This window comes from Hevea brasiliensis, chromosome 16 (assembly GCF_030052815.1).
Source record: "Hevea brasiliensis isolate MT/VB/25A 57/8 chromosome 16, ASM3005281v1, whole genome shotgun sequence".
In the NCBI taxonomy this organism is placed as follows: Eukaryota; Viridiplantae; Streptophyta; class Magnoliopsida; order Malpighiales; family Euphorbiaceae; genus Hevea; species Hevea brasiliensis.
This window is the reverse complement of record NC_079508.1, coordinates 64,047,229-64,064,994: the sequence shown is the minus strand read 5'-3', so window position 1 is coordinate 64,064,994 and position 17,766 is coordinate 64,047,229. Positions and strand designations below refer to the sequence as shown.

General features: G+C 33.3%; 3 protein-coding genes across 7 annotated transcripts; 2 read left to right on the top strand and 1 right to left on the bottom strand.

The window, feature by feature from the left end:
- The first annotated feature begins 517 nt into the window (after positions 1-517).
- LOC110672382 (agamous-like MADS-box protein FUL-L) lies at positions 518-6,719 on the top strand. Of its 2 annotated transcripts, none has more exons than XM_021835150.2 (8): positions 518-1,194; positions 5,163-5,238; positions 5,400-5,464; positions 5,553-5,652; positions 5,741-5,782; positions 6,026-6,067; positions 6,163-6,293; positions 6,407-6,719. In XM_021835150.2, the coding sequence occupies exons 1-8, from the start codon at positions 1,010-1,012 to the stop codon at positions 6,567-6,569; spliced, it is 804 nt and encodes a 267-aa protein (XP_021690842.2). In that variant the 5' UTR covers positions 518-1,009; the 3' UTR covers positions 6,570-6,719. The 2 variants fall into 2 exon arrangements, with proteins under 2 accessions (XP_021690842.2, XP_021690843.2); XM_021835151.2 differs by having other exon boundaries at positions 523-1,194; positions 6,452-6,719.
- A 1,248-nt stretch (positions 6,720-7,967) lies between these two features.
- LOC110672333 (uncharacterized) lies at positions 7,968-11,725 on the top strand. 4 transcript variants are annotated; one of them, XM_058138310.1, is made up of 8 exons: positions 7,968-8,121; positions 9,173-9,340; positions 9,434-9,553; positions 9,689-9,732; positions 9,838-9,963; positions 10,755-10,839; positions 11,254-11,310; positions 11,410-11,725. In XM_058138310.1, the coding sequence occupies exons 1-8, from the start codon at positions 8,074-8,076 to the stop codon at positions 11,485-11,487; spliced, it is 726 nt and encodes a 241-aa protein (XP_057994293.1). In that variant the 5' UTR covers positions 7,968-8,073; the 3' UTR covers positions 11,488-11,725. The 4 variants fall into 4 exon arrangements, with proteins under 4 accessions (XP_057994293.1, XP_057994292.1, XP_057994294.1 ...); XM_058138309.1 differs by having other exon boundaries at positions 11,407-11,725; XM_058138311.1 differs by having other exon boundaries at positions 7,974-8,121; positions 9,177-9,340; positions 11,407-11,725.
- A 377-nt stretch (positions 11,726-12,102) lies between these two features.
- LOC110672341 (E3 ubiquitin-protein ligase At3g02290) lies at positions 12,103-17,637 on the bottom strand. The gene is made up of 5 exons (XM_021835095.2): positions 17,408-17,637; positions 16,486-16,839; positions 15,239-15,659; positions 14,270-14,379; positions 12,103-12,367 (listed from the first exon to the last, which is right to left on the bottom strand). Exons 2-5 carry the CDS (start codon positions 16,603-16,605, stop codon positions 12,341-12,343), a joined length of 678 nt encoding a protein of 225 aa, XP_021690787.2. The 5' UTR covers positions 16,606-16,839; positions 17,408-17,637; the 3' UTR covers positions 12,103-12,340.
- Positions 17,638-17,766: the final 129 nt, after the last annotated feature.

Below are 17,766 nucleotides of genomic sequence, written 5' to 3'. Positions count from 1 at the left end.
TTTCTCTTTTAACACACCTTTAACATTTAAGAGATATATAATCTCTGAGTTGGCATATATTTAGCTTTACTATTACAATTATTATTGAAAAAATATTATTAAAATAAATTGATTAAAGTATACAAAATTGATTAAAACAAATTTGATAATTTTAATCATGAAAATAATAAAATAATTTTTTATTTTGCTTCTTGTTAAAGAAAATATTTTCTTAAATATATGAGCGCGAGAATATTGTAAATTAATTAGAAATTAAATTTGCTATATATTTTAAATATACAATTATAAAAATAATATAAAAATTCTGAAATTTAATGCCAGACTGGGCCAAAATGTCTTGTCCATGCCCAGTGTACGAGTGAAGACAAGAAGTAGTAATTGCCAATGGAAGAAGTAGAGTGATATGCAGAAGAGAGTGGAAATAGTAAAATCAAAGCACACAAACGCCGTCACCATACACAAACATGAAACAACATAATAAAGAGAGGCCTCCACGGCAGCTGGAACCTGCAAAGTTCGGAGTCCCACTACACAGCCCTGACACGACTAGATCATGCACGGACACCCCTTCTCTACTTTAAGCCTGTGGCTCTAAAACGAGACTCTAACCAACTTCCCAGTCTCTCCTCCAATCCCACATCGACAGAACATCCCTTTGAAAACCACTCCTGTTTTCCAAACCACTCACAGCAAACCCCATTTCTTCATTTCCCCAAATAATAATTAAAAAATAAATATACACTCTCCTTTCCTATTCCTTTCTTTTCCCATATATACACCACTCCACACCTTTGCTTCATACAATAACAAGAAAACCTCACAAACACAAAAATAGAAACTTTCCCATAATACCTTATCATAATTCTTTTTTCATTTCTATGCTTCCTCTTCTTGCAATGAACCTCCAAATTTGGCTATGTAGGGTTCCTTGAATATATTTTCTTTTCTTTTCTTTTCTTTTCTTTTCTTTGTTGCTTAATTTTGCTTTAATTCAAGAAACGAGTGAGAAATGGGGAGAGGTAGGGTTCAGCTCAAGCGGATCGAGAACAAGATTAGCAGGCAAGTGACTTTTTCGAAGAGAAGGACTGGTCTCCTAAAGAAAGCTCATGAGATCTCAGTTCTTTGTGATGCTGAAGTTGCTTTGATTGTTTTCTCAACCAAAGGGAAGCTCTTTGAGTACTCTACTGATTCAAGGTATTACTTTTTTCTTCTTTGCTTCACTCTTTTACTGCATGTATCTGTTTTTTGATTTCTTTTTGCTTATGGGTTATGGCTGTTTTGATTGCATCTGTGCATTTTTTTTCTCTCTCCTTTTTTATTTTTATTTGTACTGTTTCAAGACCTGCATTACGCTAAAAATCATCCCTACCTATGGCTGTAAGCTTTCATGTCAGTAGTTTCTCTTTTCTAGTCTGCAGGCCAGACTATTAACTGTACACTCTCCTTGTTCTTAGACATATTTATATAGCTTATCTTCCCTTCCCTTTTCTTGTTCAAACGGGTCAATTTTGTTTTCTCTGTATAGATAGCTGTCGAAGTACTACACCGCATCAATTTCTCTCACAATCAGTAGAAGCTTCAATTATATACGTGAATTTTTGAAGATTTAATATTTATATCACTGCATATGCATTCACTGCCAATACTAATGTTTACAACGACTTAGCTCATCAGGTTAAGAACTTGTCTATGTTGACGGTGGTGGTACTTGGATTAATAAATCAAAACGAGCTACTGAGTGTTCAGTAGCATGGGCCTATCAAGGGACCTACTCCTAGTCATAGAGCTTTGTGTCATGGGGCTTGGTGCTTTTTACATCTGTTTTGTAATCTTAGAACATTGGGATTCATTGTTGTTGGTGCATCTAGGAGCATGCTCTCCTTCAATGATATAAACACCAATGTTTGGGAGGTAGTTATTTAAGATTTCCACAAAGATCTTCCACTAGGCTGTGGACAACCACTATTTTAACAAAATCACAATAGTTAGTGCTAAGTTTAAGGGATTTTTTGTCATTAATGTTGAGGTTGATTAGATAACTTTGAGGGTCGATGTTTCTTCCTCTTTTAGTAATTTCTTGGCCTTTTTAATTAGGGAATGAGATTCTTGAAATAGCTAGTTAATTAGGGCTAACTAGTTGAAGTACTTTTTTAATGATGCAAATCATCTCAAGCATCATTTGCAGTTCTGACAGTAATTATTGGATTAAGATTTAGCAAATTATGCTGTTTAACTTAATATAGGGATGGCATTTTTATATATTGTTTCCATTTGTTATTTTTGTTGTCTTTAGCATATAAGGTGCATATCTCTACTCTGTTTAATTTCTTACATGTTTTTCAATATTGCTATTATAACTAAAACATTATATATGCATATGTGTGCATATATATAAAAGAAGGCGATAGAGTTACTTTTATTGTATAACTCATCTAAGATTAAAAAAAAAAAATCATTAAGTCTATAAAAAGCCTAAGACAAAACACCAATCTTGGGTAGGCATGTGATTCTTCATAGCCACACATTGTGGGCGTAGAGACATAGGTTACAGGTATAAGGTGCCACAGGTTTAAGAAATTTAGAGAGCAAAAAAAAAAAAAAAAAAAAAAAAATGAAAGAAACAAAACATTCAGAAAATAAGCCAAGCTACTTGATTATGGTGAAACATTATAGAGCTATACTTAGAATGTTGCCTATGGTCTCCACTATCACACTTTCCCAAAATAAATGATGTATATGAGGATGATTGCTCTGATTTTACTTAAATTATGGCTGTTCAACTCACACCAAAAAAAATAATAATGAAAAAAAGAGGCAATCAACAGCAAGAAACAAAGATGGATGGATGCTGTATTGTGGTCCAAGATGATACAGCCTATGTTCTTTGGAAGCAATGAGTACAACACAATTGGGTTTTAGCATATTTTTAGAAATCCATTCTTGAAAAAATTTAGTGCTATTAATTCAACTCTCAGAAGGATGGTGCTCAATAGAGCTAGTCAGGAACATAATATTAAAGAGTCAACTTTGATGCCATTATTACGATGCCTTCTTGTTGTTGTAATTATTATGATAACATATATTAAGATTAATTTGTCCTAAGTTCTAACTAGGGTGTAAAATGGTTTTTTTATTGTTCATGATTTGTGTATTGTTTAGCTCAAAATATAAAAGATCATTTAAATTTGTTCACATAAATCTGCAAGCAAAACTCATTGATATTTTAGAACTTGTTAAATGAGTTAGGGTCAAGCTTGATCTATGTGAAATTTAAGTTATTAATTAAGACTTATTTTATTTTGATTTTGATTTTGATTTTTATTTTTTTATAATGAATAAGATTAAGAATTGCTTATTTGGAAAATTTTGCTGTAAAATTAATAAATTATTTGAATTAAGTAATATACACTAATATATAGTATAATGGAAAGAGAATATTAAATATATTAGAATAATTATAGAGTTATAAAATAATCAAAGCTTAATTTATTTAAATTTGTAATTCCAGCATTATTTTTTTAAAAAAATTTAAATCAAAAAGCCTTCACTGTCTATGTTTCTAAATTCAAATTGTTAAACTAATAATTCAGTGATTGAATACGTATATGTAATATAAAAGAAAAAGAATTGAAATTCTAACAACCATTATAGCCCTGTTTGGCATTGAGTTTCAGAGTCTGAAACTGTTTTTTTGAATAAAAGTATTATTTTAGATGCTGTTGAGAAAAACAGTTTGAAAAAAGTTATTTTTTTATTTTAGTATTTTTATGACTAAAACTGATCAAATTTAATTTTTAATTATTTTTTAACACTCTCTAACTAGTGTATTTAAAAAAGTTATTTTCTCAACAGCAGTTTTAACAGCAATGCCAAACAAGCCCTATATATTCTTTAAAATTTTCGATTGTTTTGATTCGTATTTCTATAGCCATAGAAGCAAATTGAATCTATGGCATATGAGACAAAATTACCAACTTATTGAGTTCAGATTTTCTCTTAGTGTTAGTGTTGGACTAGTGAAGAAGGGGTTGGCTCTCTAGTCTCTCCCTTCAATATCACATGTTTATGTTCTCATAAATAGGTTTTGGCTATCCTACCAAGTTCTCTACATCTTATACAATTACTCTCATGCCAAGGCACTGGTGATTTTAGGTTAATATTCTCAATCTTTCTCCTATTTCTTTGTTACCATACACTTGACAAACTATTTTTCTTTCTCCCTTCTTTAAAATTTCATCCATAGGTGATATTTCCACCACCTTGCAGACATAGGTTATATTTATGTCCATTTTTCTTTTTACCATCAATAACTATTTTTCTTCGAGCTGAAGTGCTACTATTTAAACCTACATATTTTGTTTTTATCAATACTCTACGGAATGGGAGGCCAATAATTTTGATTTAGAGTATTAGTACTGTCTCCATAGCTGTGAGATATGGAGTCTGAATCTAATTAGAGTCTAATCAACCCAAAAAATTAATTAATTAATTAATTAAAGCTGGAGTGTTACTATTTTAATAAGATGATGACATTGACAAGTAGTAGTTACAGAAAATTATATTATGAGTTTACTGAATCGATTTAAAATCTAAATAGTTATTCATTACTTAAATTTCATGATTTTAATTTTACTAAAGAAAAGAAGGATAAAAAAAAGAAAGTAGCATACAAATTGTTAGCATTGGTTGAAGTGAATATAAATAAAAGTCTAAATTTACAAAAATATTGAAAAAACTTATGATTGCATTTTAAAAAATGTATATATTAGAGAAATGTCCATTATATGTATAATAAATACACTTTGATCATTAATTATGATGGGATTTATCATGATTAATGGTTCTAATGCTACCTTTGTAGATGCAACAACTGTATTTTGAAATTTTTCTCATTGAGGACTAGTTTTTATTTTGTAATTCAAGAATAATAAAAAATGCGCATCCATTATTTGAAATTATTATCACGTTATTGATAGGAAAAAGTGTAGAGTGAAGGAGGATCCCATGCTCTTTTTGGAGATTGAAATGCCAGTTTGGCTACACTTTCTAATGAAATGAATCACTTTCCCATTACTTTTGATTGTCACACTTGAAAGCCCCAGGACCAGTTCGCGTACGCATGGTTTTGTTGAGCTTATTTAGAACTTTTTCTTTTGTGGCAGCATGGAAAGGATCCTGGAAAGATATGAAAGATGCTCATTTACAGAACGACAAGTTGCTAATGACTCTGAACAGCAGGTATTGTCCTGATGATTTTCAGAGGTTACATATTGATTAAACTCTGCTTGCAGGGCTTTTATATAGTACTGTGCTTGCAGAAGGGTGAAATAGACGCCCTTTGTTAGGTTCTCATAAGCCAAGCATGAATGCATTTATAAAGTTTTTTTTATAAATGTTAGGGAAATTGGTCTTTGGAATGCCCTAAGCTCATGACTAGGATTGAGATCTTGGAAAGAAGCCTAAGGTACTAATGTTATTCCATGTGAATTTTGTATTTGGCTGATTATCTATAATTAACGGAATAATCTGACATATTTCACATTATCATTTAGGAACCTTGCAGGAGAAGATTTGGATCCCATGAGTCTAAGAGAACTCCAACACCTGGAGCAACAGATTGATAATGGTCTTAAGCGCGTTCGCGCAAGAAAGGTGAATTATTTAACCTGATTTCAAAGTTTTATGAACCATTGCAAGTTAAATGTCTACTGTATAAAATATCAACCTGGAATTATTGCAGAATCAACTCTACAATCAATCCATTTCAGAGCTGCAGAAGAAGGTAATATTTCTTGCTTTTGATTCATTTTGAACACAAATGAGTACCTAGCTTGTCCATGTTGGCAATTACCATGAAGTAACCAATGACCTTTCTCTTAATGCTATCTGTCTTTGGGGCTGTGGGATTATGATTTCAAACCCTAATTAGAAACTCATCAAAACAACAACTGAAATAAAGAAAGAATTAGCAAAATTAACCTACAATTAGTACATGTCATTCTCCTGATATTAAAGTTCATTGCAGGAAAGAGCATTGCATGAGCAAAACAACATGTTGAGCAAAAAGGTAAAAGGCACTTACCTTTGCATTTTGCCTTCCAAATTTCCATAACTGCACTGCATTGACAATGATAGCTAATTTCTTGGCAACAAAACATTTAGGTCAAGGAAAATGAGAAGACAATGGCTGAGCAAGCAAACTGGGAGCAACAAAATCTTGGCCAGAATCAAACCTCCTTCATGCCACCGCCTCCACCACCACCAATGCAATCACTTCCATCTCTAACTATTGGGTATCGTCTCTCTCTCTCTCCCTGCATATGATAGATTAAAGATAATGTTCAATCCATGTTTCAATAAATAAATAAAAACAACTTTATTTAATCTTGCCCATTGTGTTGAACAGTATTCGGCTAGGGCTAACATTAATTTTCTTGATGATGTGCTACACTGCCAGTGGCACTCTCCAGACTAGAGAATTCATGAACGAAGATGAGGAGGCTATAGCTCAGATTCAGCCCAATACAATTCAGATACCACCTTGGATGCTTCGTCATGTCAATGAATAGAAAGTTAATATAAAGACCTGAGAAAGTATGATTAAGTATTTAAATGGAATACTGTATCACTTCATTTTGCTGCCATTGATGTAGTAAGAAAAACTGTGGAGATGAACTAGAATAATGTAGTTAATATGTGAACTATATATTTCAAGTCTACTCAACTCTTACCACAACAAAAATTCTGAATTTAAGGGGATAAAACTGTCAAGATTTAAATTCTTCTATCATTTGATTACTGAACTGTTTTTCAATGGGATGGCGGTAATAATGATAAGAAATTTATCTGAAAGAAAGGGAGAAACAAAATAGACTTGTGCATAGTTACACATGGAGCTCACGTCGAACTTATAATAGATGTATTCTAATATTTTTACTAAAAATAACATCAGTTATAAAAACAACGTGAAAATTTTGGAAAATTATAATAAGCCGGAACTTTTTTTCTGCTTTTTATTATTTTAATTAAACAAAAAAGCATCAGCATGCTAGACATCTCTTATACAGTACGATTGTGATTGTATGATTTCGTTTCCGTGCCTAATGAACTTTTACAGTAAGATCTACAGATAAAAAATGAAATGAGATTGAAGGATAATTCAAATGGTTCTACAGATAAAAAATGAAATGAGATTGAAGGATAATTCAAATGGAAATCAAATCTATTCTGAGTCAAATTGGAGTTGGAATTCACAGTTTTGTTCGCACATTAAAGATCTTAACATAAAGATATCGAATTTTCAATTGGTAATGCTATGTTTATATGTTTGTTTGCTAGGAAAATTGAAAGAAAATCAAAGAAAGTTGACTGATATCAAATGATGGTCTACGAGGACCTCGGTGCATATATGAATCTGCGAACGCATATTGCATACCTTTTATTTTTAATCGGATAAATACTTTTTTCTGGTACAGTAATCGGAGAATACAAGGTTTGAGTGCATTGAATTTCTCGAGAAAATAATTAATTGTGGTGTCTCTTAGTTATTTGATGACACGGGACTCGGAGGAGAAATTATATAATGAAAACGTGTGACTCGTCACTACATCTGAGACTACTCGTAAGATTCCAAGAAATTGGGAGTTGGGTTGGGTCAATGTCCAAATCAACTGTTAGGCTCTGGCTCTGTCCCCCTGAAGCTTCTAGACCCATGCTCGGGCCCAGACAATTGTTGATTTTTTTTTTCTTCAATAGCAGGACTTAATTATAGAGGAAATAAATAAAAAATAATATAATTATAAATATTTTTTTAAAGAATTATAAAAATATTTAATAAAATTAATTAGTTCAGAACTTGCATAACGTGCGTGATAAATTTATTATTATTATTATTATTATTATTATTATTTATTTATTTATTTTTATCAAAGATAGACGTGCGAGATAATTGAGTTAATAAATATAATCAATAATTGCTTATTATAGCTTGGGGTAGGTGAAGAAATAGGGAAATGGTCAACGTCACCTTCATCCTATAAAGCAAATCCCATTCCTTATAATTTCTCACTGGCAATGCGTTTGGTAGCTCTTCACAAAGTTCCAGCTTCGATATTCTTTCAGGTAAGCAAACCTTAATTTATTGTAAATTCTTTCTTTGTTTTCAGTTTTTGATGTTTTTACCTTATCCTTGTGCTGCAATTCTCATCAAGTTTTGTTCTTTTTCACTGTTGGCTTTTAGTTTTTCGTTTTCTAGGTTTTCTTGACTTGTTGAATTCATTTTCTTGACACGTTATTCTTGATTCTGCATTTTGTTGGCTATCTTTGTGCCTGCTCTTGTAATTGCTGGACAAATAAAGCAAATCCCTTTGTTGTTTTGTTGTTTGTTTTCAATCTGTTTAAGGCGCCAGAAATGAGAGGTTCTAGGAGCTGCGAATTTGTTGACTTGGCTTTATTATTTGGATTAGCTTTATGTTTCCATCTTTTCTCTCAATGGGTCCTAAAAAGACAAATGTTGTATTGGGTCTGATTAACAAAATGGTATTTGTAAGGGTAGTTTCTGAGCTCCTTCAATGGCTGATATCTTAGTTACCATTTGAAGGGACAAATATTCAATGAGGTCTCAGTCATAAAGCATGTGAAATGGTAAAGCTTCAATCACCAAAAGTTTAATCATGTTTAATTATTCTGTCTTAGATTTTAGTACAAGAGAAATGTGGACCTCCAGTATCCAAAAGGGCCTTCTCACCGTTCGGTATGAGAGTAATTTAATAGTTCTTCTCATTAGTAGGTTGCTGCCATGAACTTTTTAAAGAAAAAACAACAGTTCTTTTTCTTTTCGTGAATGGAAATGGAACTGGTAGACATTAAGCAGTGTTAAAATAGAAAATAAATAAAAGGAAGTAAAAGGCATTTTTGCTCCAATGGGATGCAGAATTGCAGATTGAATAGAATCTCATGAATAACTAGCTGTTAGTTTGTGTTATTTATTATAGATTGCAATAGTTGTAAGTAATAGTATGCACCTCACCATGCTGCATAATGATGTGGCCATTTGCAATACTTTTCGGTAACTCGGACTTGATCGTCATAAAATCTTTCAATGGATTTTTAAACTTAACACTGATGACTTTTAGATTTTCTGTTGGAGAGCCTGATTTAGTGCCTGTTTTAGAAAGGTAGCAGATACTCAACGATCATGACTCAGTCAGTCAGTAACAGCAGTGGGAAGAAGCTTATTCAAATTGATGTCAGTTCAGACACTGTATGCCCATGGTGCTTTGTTGGAAAGAGAAATTTAGACAAAGCTATAACTGCTTCTAAAGATCAATTTGAATTTGAGGTCTGTCTCTCTCGGCAATGCTCTCTCTCTCTGTGATATGTTACTTTTGATCTGTTAAGTTTCAAGCTAACTTATTTCTGTTTTGGTTTCCAGATCAAATGGCATCCGTTTTTTCTTAATCCATCAGCCCCTAAAGAAGGTGTAAATAAGCTGCAGTTTTATAGGGAAAAGTTTGGATCCCGAACTGATGGAATTATAGGTCGAATGACAGAGGTTTCTTTTACCATCATCATCTTTCTCTTTTACTTCTTATTTGTAAATTACATGTACACGTGTTACCATATGCAATGGCCTTTGATTTTGGCTGGTATGTAATTAAGCCATTCTAATGCAATTGGACATTTGCAGGTTTATAGGGGTCTTGGTCTGGAATATAACATATCAGGTCTCACGTAAGATTCAAATTCATTTTATTGTTGATATATGGTCTGTTGTTATATGAGAAACTAAGCTGAGTTTCTTTGATATGACATTAACATCGTTTTGGACATGCACAGGGGCAATACTTTAGATAGCCACAGGCTTATATATTTTGCTGGCCAACAGGGTCTTGATAAGCAACATAATCTTGTAGAGGAGCTGTTCCTTGGTTACTTCACACAGGCTAAATACATTGGTGATAGGTAAATACATGTCTTAGAAAACACTTTTATTTCCATCCTGATCACTAGCATTAATGTTCATCTTGATCATGAAATTTCTGGCGGTTTTCTTATTTCTTGTGCACTTTTCACGTATTTTGTATGGTCCCAATACCATGTGTTCGCTAATTTGCTTACCCAAGATTTTCCTATGACCATGGACAACTGGAGATTGTTTCCAGAACGTTTGGTGTGACTTTCTAAAAGAGTTGCAACTGGATCCTGAGTCCTGTTCTTTAAGGATATCAACTTAGGCGGACAAATGTTAGTATTTAACATTACCCTGGCTAGACCAAATCACCTGACTATGGCCTGACACTCTATCGTGCACCATTCAATAAATTGAAAGGGGATTATTCAGAATTGAACAATTCCTAAAAATTAACAACTAAAATTGCCAGGAAGGATGGCAATCATCAAGATGAGCATGTGGCATATTTACTTTCAATTTTGCAAGGCATCCATTTGGATTAGTTAATCCAAATAGGCAATTCCTGCAAGGCAAATTAGGCATTTCTCTGACAGCTGAAAACTGTAATGTCATACTAATATGAGGTCTGTTATCACTTAAGCTTGTGCATTCATATTCACGTAGCATAGTAAGGATATTATCCATACTGGCTTGGATCCCTAATTTGGAGAATAATTGTGAAAGTGAAAGAAACTTTCCCCATTGCCCACATCCTTGGTGCAATAGGCTTCTGTCATTTTAAATGTTTCATTTATCCTTAAATCCCAAAATGGCAAACACTGACATTCCTGAGTCAATGCAGGGAATTTCTTCTGGAATGTGCTGCAAAGGTTGGGGTAGAGGGGGCAGCAGAATTCCTTGAAGATCCCAATAATGGACTCAAGGAGGTATGATCATCTATTTTTGCTCCTTTTGATTGCCACAAAGGCAGCTGAAAGCATGAAACTATGAAATTTTATTTTTGCTGCGATAGGTTGTGGTTGCTCTATTCAAATCAATGCTCAAAGATTAAAGAAATTTTTTCTTTAAAAATTTCTTAATGGCACTTTAATGGTGCAACATTTAAGTTTTCCATGATGCTTGCCTTGCATTTTGGGGTAAAGAAAGTTTTGAATCCTGCCAGTAATAGTGGCCCAATTTTTTTTTTCCTTGTTCATATTTGCAGCAATCAACTAGAACCTGAGCTCTCTCTTTACTTTTTAGTTAATTGCATTATATTCCTTCGATTTTTATTCTTGGCTACAAACAAATAAGTGGCTTTCTATATATGAGCTGAACTTCCTCTTTATGATTCTTTAAAGGTCAACGATGACCTCAAGAAGTACTCAGCAAATATGACAGGGGTCCCATACTACGAGGTATGCAACAAAAGATCCATTTTATGAGTATATGTTTACATCCATAAATAAATATATGTCTGTCATTTGGGGTTTATACATATGTATAATCTTTAGCAGATCAATGGAAAGCACAAGTTGAGCGGTGGCCAGCCCCCAGAGGTTTTCCTCAGAGCTTTTGAAGCTGCTGCAAATTAACAGCCCCGCTCTATTAACCCCTATTTTATTATGCCAAGTATCTCTTTGCAGTATTGGAATAATAAAGGGACATGTTGACATGTACGTGCATCCCCTGAATTATACTTGTATAGTTTATGCTAGATGTTGGACGAAACAATACAAAGTTTACAATAAATGGAGATTTGGCTTTGTAGGCTTTGCAGTGTATGTGAAACATAAATTATATTATTAAAATATGTTTGTTTTTGTTCTTTGATATTTCAAAGGATAGAAGACAAATTTCTGTTGCATCTAAAATGAAGGGATTTAAAAAGATTTTGCAATCATGTTTCCTTAATATATATATATATATGCGTAGGATAAAAAGAGGTGGTGACCATTTTTCCCCCTTTGGGCAATGACAATCCCTTATACCTTTTTCCAACAGTCATAATTTTTTTCTGGTTTCTAGCCATCAATCAATCATGAGTTTTATAGTTTTTGTGATTTTATTTTTCAGCAGAGAAAAAAAAAACAAAGTAAGGAAGAGATCAGTTGAGACCTATTTTGTTTTCTTAATTATTTGCAAACAGTTAGAATCCTGAAGAAACTAGGCAACATGAACCAGAGCATTAAGACTGAAAATAGAAAACATACCAAAGCTCAAGCCATGTTTTGACAAAGCTATAAGCAGATTGCCATTCATATTGATGAAAAATGTTTGAAGGGCATTTTGAAGAAACCTCATTTTTTAACTATTTTCAATATTTACCATAGAAAACAAACACTTTAACCTGCAATATTCACAATGAACTCTACAAGTCTCCTTATGGTTTTCTTTCTTCCCCTGTTGTTGATGGCTTCATCCATAACACAAACCCACAAACAAAGATTAAGTCGTTTCATCAAATAACATCACCTGCAAGTGCCAATCAAAGGAAATACTTCAGTCAAAGTAGCAAGTTTAGGCAAATCACGATATCCAACTTCACTCCTATTATTTTTCATGTTATAAAAAGAATAAGAAACATTGGAAACAAGAGAAGAAAATGAATAGGAAACATACAACTATGATTCTGACATTTTGAACATCAAATGTGACAATGTGTAAGCAATCATGATATTTAATATTATGAAATCTCATATTGTAATGCACTAATGTTTCAACATAATCATAAAACACATTATCCAAGTAGATAACTAGACAATTGGATAATAGATTTAAAAAAAAGTAAAAAGTTAAAAAGCATACCATTCGAATCTCTATTTATATATATTTTTAATTACCCCTAAGCAAAGAAGGGGTAAACCAAAAGGGTATGTCTTTTAACTTTTCCCTAAAATCAATATGAGACAATTTACACTATAGAACAATCAATGTATACAAAGCACTTGATACCGAGCCAAGTCTCTCAAGAGTCAAGACATACAACCTAGACTTACATGAATTCACTAGATATGATTTAACCTCTGTGTAACAAGAGAGGTCTAGTAGAATACAAATATTTAACATAAACCTAATCAAACTCCATAATATATCAATTATGTCTCCAGTTGCCCTCAATCTGGATTGGGCTGCCAAAATAACAATCAGTGTAATGGAAAACCATAACTTCTTCATATCACTGAGGAGTAAACCTCAAAGGTCTTCAATATTATCCACATGGATTTTACTCCATGTGCTATGCCAAAAGTCTTCAGATGCAGTAAAAGTGATGCATAAAACAACCCCAAATGAAACAGATTACTAACAGTCCACCAAATATGATAACAAATAATAATAAATAAAAACACAAGAAGAGAACAAGGAAAATGATACAAGATCATTGAATGAGTACACAACATGACAGAAACCACACATCACAAAAGTGTAGCACAAGAAATTGTGCTTTTTCCCAAACCATTCTCTCTAATCGAATTTTAAATCACAATACTGCACCCCATAAAGGACATCATCAATTTTCCTCTCTGCCTACTAGTCAACACAATGCCTAATCAAAACATGTTTGTGCGTGTGGATGCAGATATGCCTTCAAGGTCAAAATATAACAGTCAACAAACTTCAGAATGTTTCACCACCAAACCAGATATAGAAAAACATTGTTTTCCATAAACCTCAACCACAAGGAAACATTCCTCTATACTCCAAAAGGGGAGCAGAGACATCCATACCCAAAATTATACATACAATAAAGAGTAAAATAAGCAATTTGAAATTGAAAATATCATGGATAAAAGAGAATTATGATATCTGGAGTCAACTCCTACAGTGCCTGAAAAATTTCTAGTTCATCATTTGAATTGACATCAATAAGGTTTATTTAGCTCTACTACAGAACATGGCACAACATAATTATGTAAGTGATCCTATTCATTGGAATGAAGAAATTTAGTTTAGTTGAGATGAGTTGAAAATAGATGAAAATGGTACTAAACTGTGTACATAAGCTGAAGTAGTCAAAGATGTGCTGCAATAAAATATATAGGGCCCAAAGCTTATTAAGCAAGGTGTGTATTACTGCTGATAAAGAAATCAGTATCTCTAATTCTATATTGGACCCCAAAAAAATAAAAATAATTCTTAGTTCCCATATTTAAGAACTAACTGTTAACTAACATGATTAAAAATTTGGAAGAATGTGAAATGAGGATTTTAAACAGAATGAAAAGAAATGAGAAGAATATTGGTACAATTAACTTTAGGTAGAATAGAATGAAACATTATAAAAGCTCTTGCACTCTGCAACTAATTATGTGTATGTGCTGGATGAAACTTCAAAACTGAACAAGCAAGCTTACAAAAAATAAAAGCAGGAGTTACCTTGCCACAGACTGGGCAGGTGTCACTTCTTTCCATCCATTCATAAATACAACCAAGGTGGAAATGGTGGGAACATTTAGTCACTATCTTGGGGTTCTCTGGTGTATATTCTGCACATGAGGGAATAGAAAGTTTCAAACAATGAAAACTTAAAATTCAATATCTCCAATCCATGAACGCAAATTCTTAAACATATTAGAACAGTTGATATTAACAAGCATTACAGCCCCAAAGAGTACAACTCTAAATTTCAAAGTTGACTTATCAAGTTCCCTATCACAGCCAATGTTGTGTTTCTCATTGAAGCTGCTTCTAAACTTTTGCTTTTTAACTGTTTCCCCCTTTCTTAATAAGTAATAAGTGTGCCCCCCAATTATTGGGAGGGAAAGCCGATGGATTAGGGGAGAAACTTAAATTAGTGGAAACCTTGCTATTCATTCATGTGCCTCTCCTGTTCAGCTTATTAGGCAATTGCCAAAACTTTAACCCTTTTCTAAATACATGGAGGGGTAGGCAAATTTTCAGTGTCTGAAGTTTAAAATGATTGTGGTTGAGCAGAATTTTGCCATGTTCATAACATTGACAGTTTTTGCTTGCATTCAAATTGAAGCTATTATGGAAACCTGGATTTTGGTTTTATGAATTAGCAGATATTGCCAATGGATCTTCTTTTACTAAAAAACTAATTAAAAGAAGGACCATGGTAGCAACAAGTTAACTTATAGCTACTTATTAATTTTGCCTTGAAGACAATGGCACACATCCTCCGCAAGAATTGTAGTTCAAACATTCTATTTCACGAGTACTGGGGGCCAAGGGCCAATCACCCTTAGGATAGCTTCGTGGCTGCAAGGCCAACTCAACTCAACTCAACTCAACTAAGCCTTTATCCCAAAAATTTAGGGTCGGCTAAATGGATTCGCTTTCTCCACTCTAAATTAATTTGGGTAGCTAAATTAAAAACTTTACCTTCAAGGCATGTTGGACAGAAATCCTCATCTTCAATGGATGAATAAATGTATCCAATCCCAAAAGTTTTTGCTGATGAGAGCTTCAGCGAAGATCTAACACACTGTTCTTTGGATCCTTCTTCACAAGCAGATGCAGTCCATTTGTCTGTTGTACTTAAGGAATCAGAATCAGCATCATTATCACTTCTCAATCGGTCTGATTCTTCATGTAAATGACTTGAGCCCTTCTCACGTCTTGAAACCAGACCGTCACACTGCAAGCGAAAATATCTGGGATCGGCATCATATGGTAAGGGCCTTGGAGGAGAATGGTACATGTCAGAAAGAGAGTTGTCCAGTGAAGCAGAAGTCATAGAAGCTGCCCCCTGGATGGATGAAGGGACTGCATGCACTTCCCCTCTTCGAAATATTGAGGAATACTATAAATAATGAGAAAACCAAAAAGAAAAAGATAGATAATGGTTGGAACTCCATAAGAGTGAATATCAAAGAAAGACAGGAAAAAAATTCTCTCAGTTTGATAAGTATATAAGTTCAAAGTCCACACAAATCAACCCAGTAATCCCAAATAGATATCTTTTTTCCATCCATGTTAGCAAAAGAATCAACTATTACTTCTTCATAAAATTAATACTCTATAATGGACTTGGACCATTATACATATACACACAAAGACTAGTGGATGCTGATGGAGGTTCTAGAATTAGTATAAGCTATCAAATGTGCCTTTATTTGCTCCAAAAATCCTTACCATTGCACTGCTAACATGGTAAACACCAAAGAAAAACAAAGGTGTCCAGGACAGAAACCTAGGACCATAGTATTCAACCCAATAGATCACATAGAACAATGCGATCACCTAGCCTCTAAAGCAGTAACAGCTCCTTTCTTTGAAAAATTCATTGAGAACCCTCATTGAAGTGCAAATATGCAAATCTATCACACGTTTTTCTTCATGTTCTTCATTAGGCCAAGAACAAAAAAAAAAAGAAGGCAATATCCTATTGTAGCATTCAGTAGTTATACCTTCTGGCACATGGTATTTCATAACAAATACTGCAAAGAATTAAACATGTATTGAATAAAGGGTCATCCTTGCATGCGTACAAAATGATATTCTTTTCAGTTTCAGTTACATTCTTAGTCAAGGGTAATATAAACCAGTAATATTAAAAGCATAGGACATAATTAGAAAAAATTAGACAACATTTTGGGGGTTGTGATAGGAAGAATAATAAAACATACCACATGTAGAAAATTCTGTACAAAGCAACTGAGACACATGCAGTTTCTATACAGACCACTGTTAGGATTCATATAATCCTCAAAATCCTCAACATGCAAACAACAGCAAACAGAACCCATGGTGTCCGTTGCAATCCCTTTCTTTCACAAAATGTCCTCCACAAGAATTCTCCAATCTCAACAGTAAAAATCAAAGCTGCACTGCATTGGATGTATTGTCTTGAATAAATGAACAGAGTGTGAGAGAGGACTCTAAGCTCACAGAAGTTCAATTGCCTCCGCAAACCAGTACCCTCTCTCTCCCGTTTAAGTGCCAAATTCCTATTTTCTATTTGGTTGTACAATTATGATCACCTGCAAAAAGAAAAGTCATCCAACTAATTAGATATCACGAAGGCAAATTGGTGAGCTAAGTCATCATATAAATTACAAATGATGTGATCAAATCTTCAAATAAAAAAGAACTCGCAAATTGATCATCAATTATTGAGCAATTCAAGCTGTAATTGCACGACCAATATAGAATTCCTTGAATTAATAGTCAAATTGGCTAATATGATAGACAAGAATGCTTATTATGAACTTGTTAACAAAATTAAGCTTGGCCACAATTGCCATCCTTTTTCTATGAAAGCTGCAATTTTTATTCCTTATCCTTATCAAGGTTTTCGTTCCAAAATGGAAAAAGGGTTCTTTCCTTAAGTAGAAAGCAAGATTTACAAAAACCAAAAACTTAATTTGAAAAAGAAAAATTAAAGCAATTATCCCATCCCATAAACAAACACCAACCAAGGAACCATTCAACCGAAACACAAAAGCTGGAGAATAGAATCATATCGAAAATCCATGAAGAGTACTAGGGGAAAAAATATATCAAAGGGGGAATATGCATGGACCATTCAGATTACAGACAATGAAGTACCTGGAGCGAGCTGAGAGAAGTGGGGAGAGAAAGAGAGAGAAACGATCGATGGACTATTTTGTGAAATGGGAGAATCTGAGACAACCCGAAAATTGGGGAGAGAGATAGAGAAGGAATCGAAAATCGGATTTATGTTTCGGCTAAGAAAGCTACGAATGCGCCGCGAAAATAAAGCTGCCGTCTCTCTCTTTCTCTCTGGTAGTGGGTGATAGAATCAATCCACTTTCAACTTTATATATATATATATAATTTATAATATTAAAACATTTTATAGTATATTATTTTTTTATTTTTTATAATATATAGCTCTGTGTGCATATTTAATTTTGATAAAAGAAATAAAAAATTTTGCCAATATT

Coding starts and splice junctions, on each gene's coding strand:
- LOC110672382 (XM_021835150.2), top strand. CDS start 1,010: ATGGGGAGAGGTAGGGTTCAGCTCAAGCGGATCGAGAACAAGATTAGC. Junction 1,195..5,162: donor GAGTACTCTACTGATTCAAG/GTATTACTTTTT, acceptor CTTTTGTGGCAG/CATGGAAAGGATCCTGGAAA. Junction 6,068..6,162: donor ACAACATGTTGAGCAAAAAG/GTAAAAGGCACT, acceptor CAAAACATTTAG/GTCAAGGAAAATGAGAAGAC.
- LOC110672333 (XM_058138309.1), top strand. CDS start 8,074: ATGCGTTTGGTAGCTCTTCACAAAGTTCCAGCTTCGATATTCTTTCAG. Junction 8,122..9,172: donor CAGCTTCGATATTCTTTCAG/GTAAGCAAACCT, acceptor TGCCTGTTTTAG/AAAGGTAGCAGATACTCAAC. Junction 9,554..9,688: donor TTATAGGTCGAATGACAGAG/GTTTCTTTTACC, acceptor GGACATTTGCAG/GTTTATAGGGGTCTTGGTCT.
- LOC110672341 (XM_021835095.2), bottom strand. CDS start 16,605: ATGGGTTCTGTTTGCTGTTGTTTGCATGTTGAGGATTTTGAGGATTAT. Junction 15,660..16,485: donor TACAGAATTTTCTACATGTG/GTATGTTTTATT, acceptor CATTATTTATAG/TATTCCTCAATATTTCGAAG. Junction 14,380..15,238: donor CTGTCCAACATGCCTTGAAG/GTAAAGTTTTTA, acceptor CCTCATGTGCAG/AATATACACCAGAGAACCCC.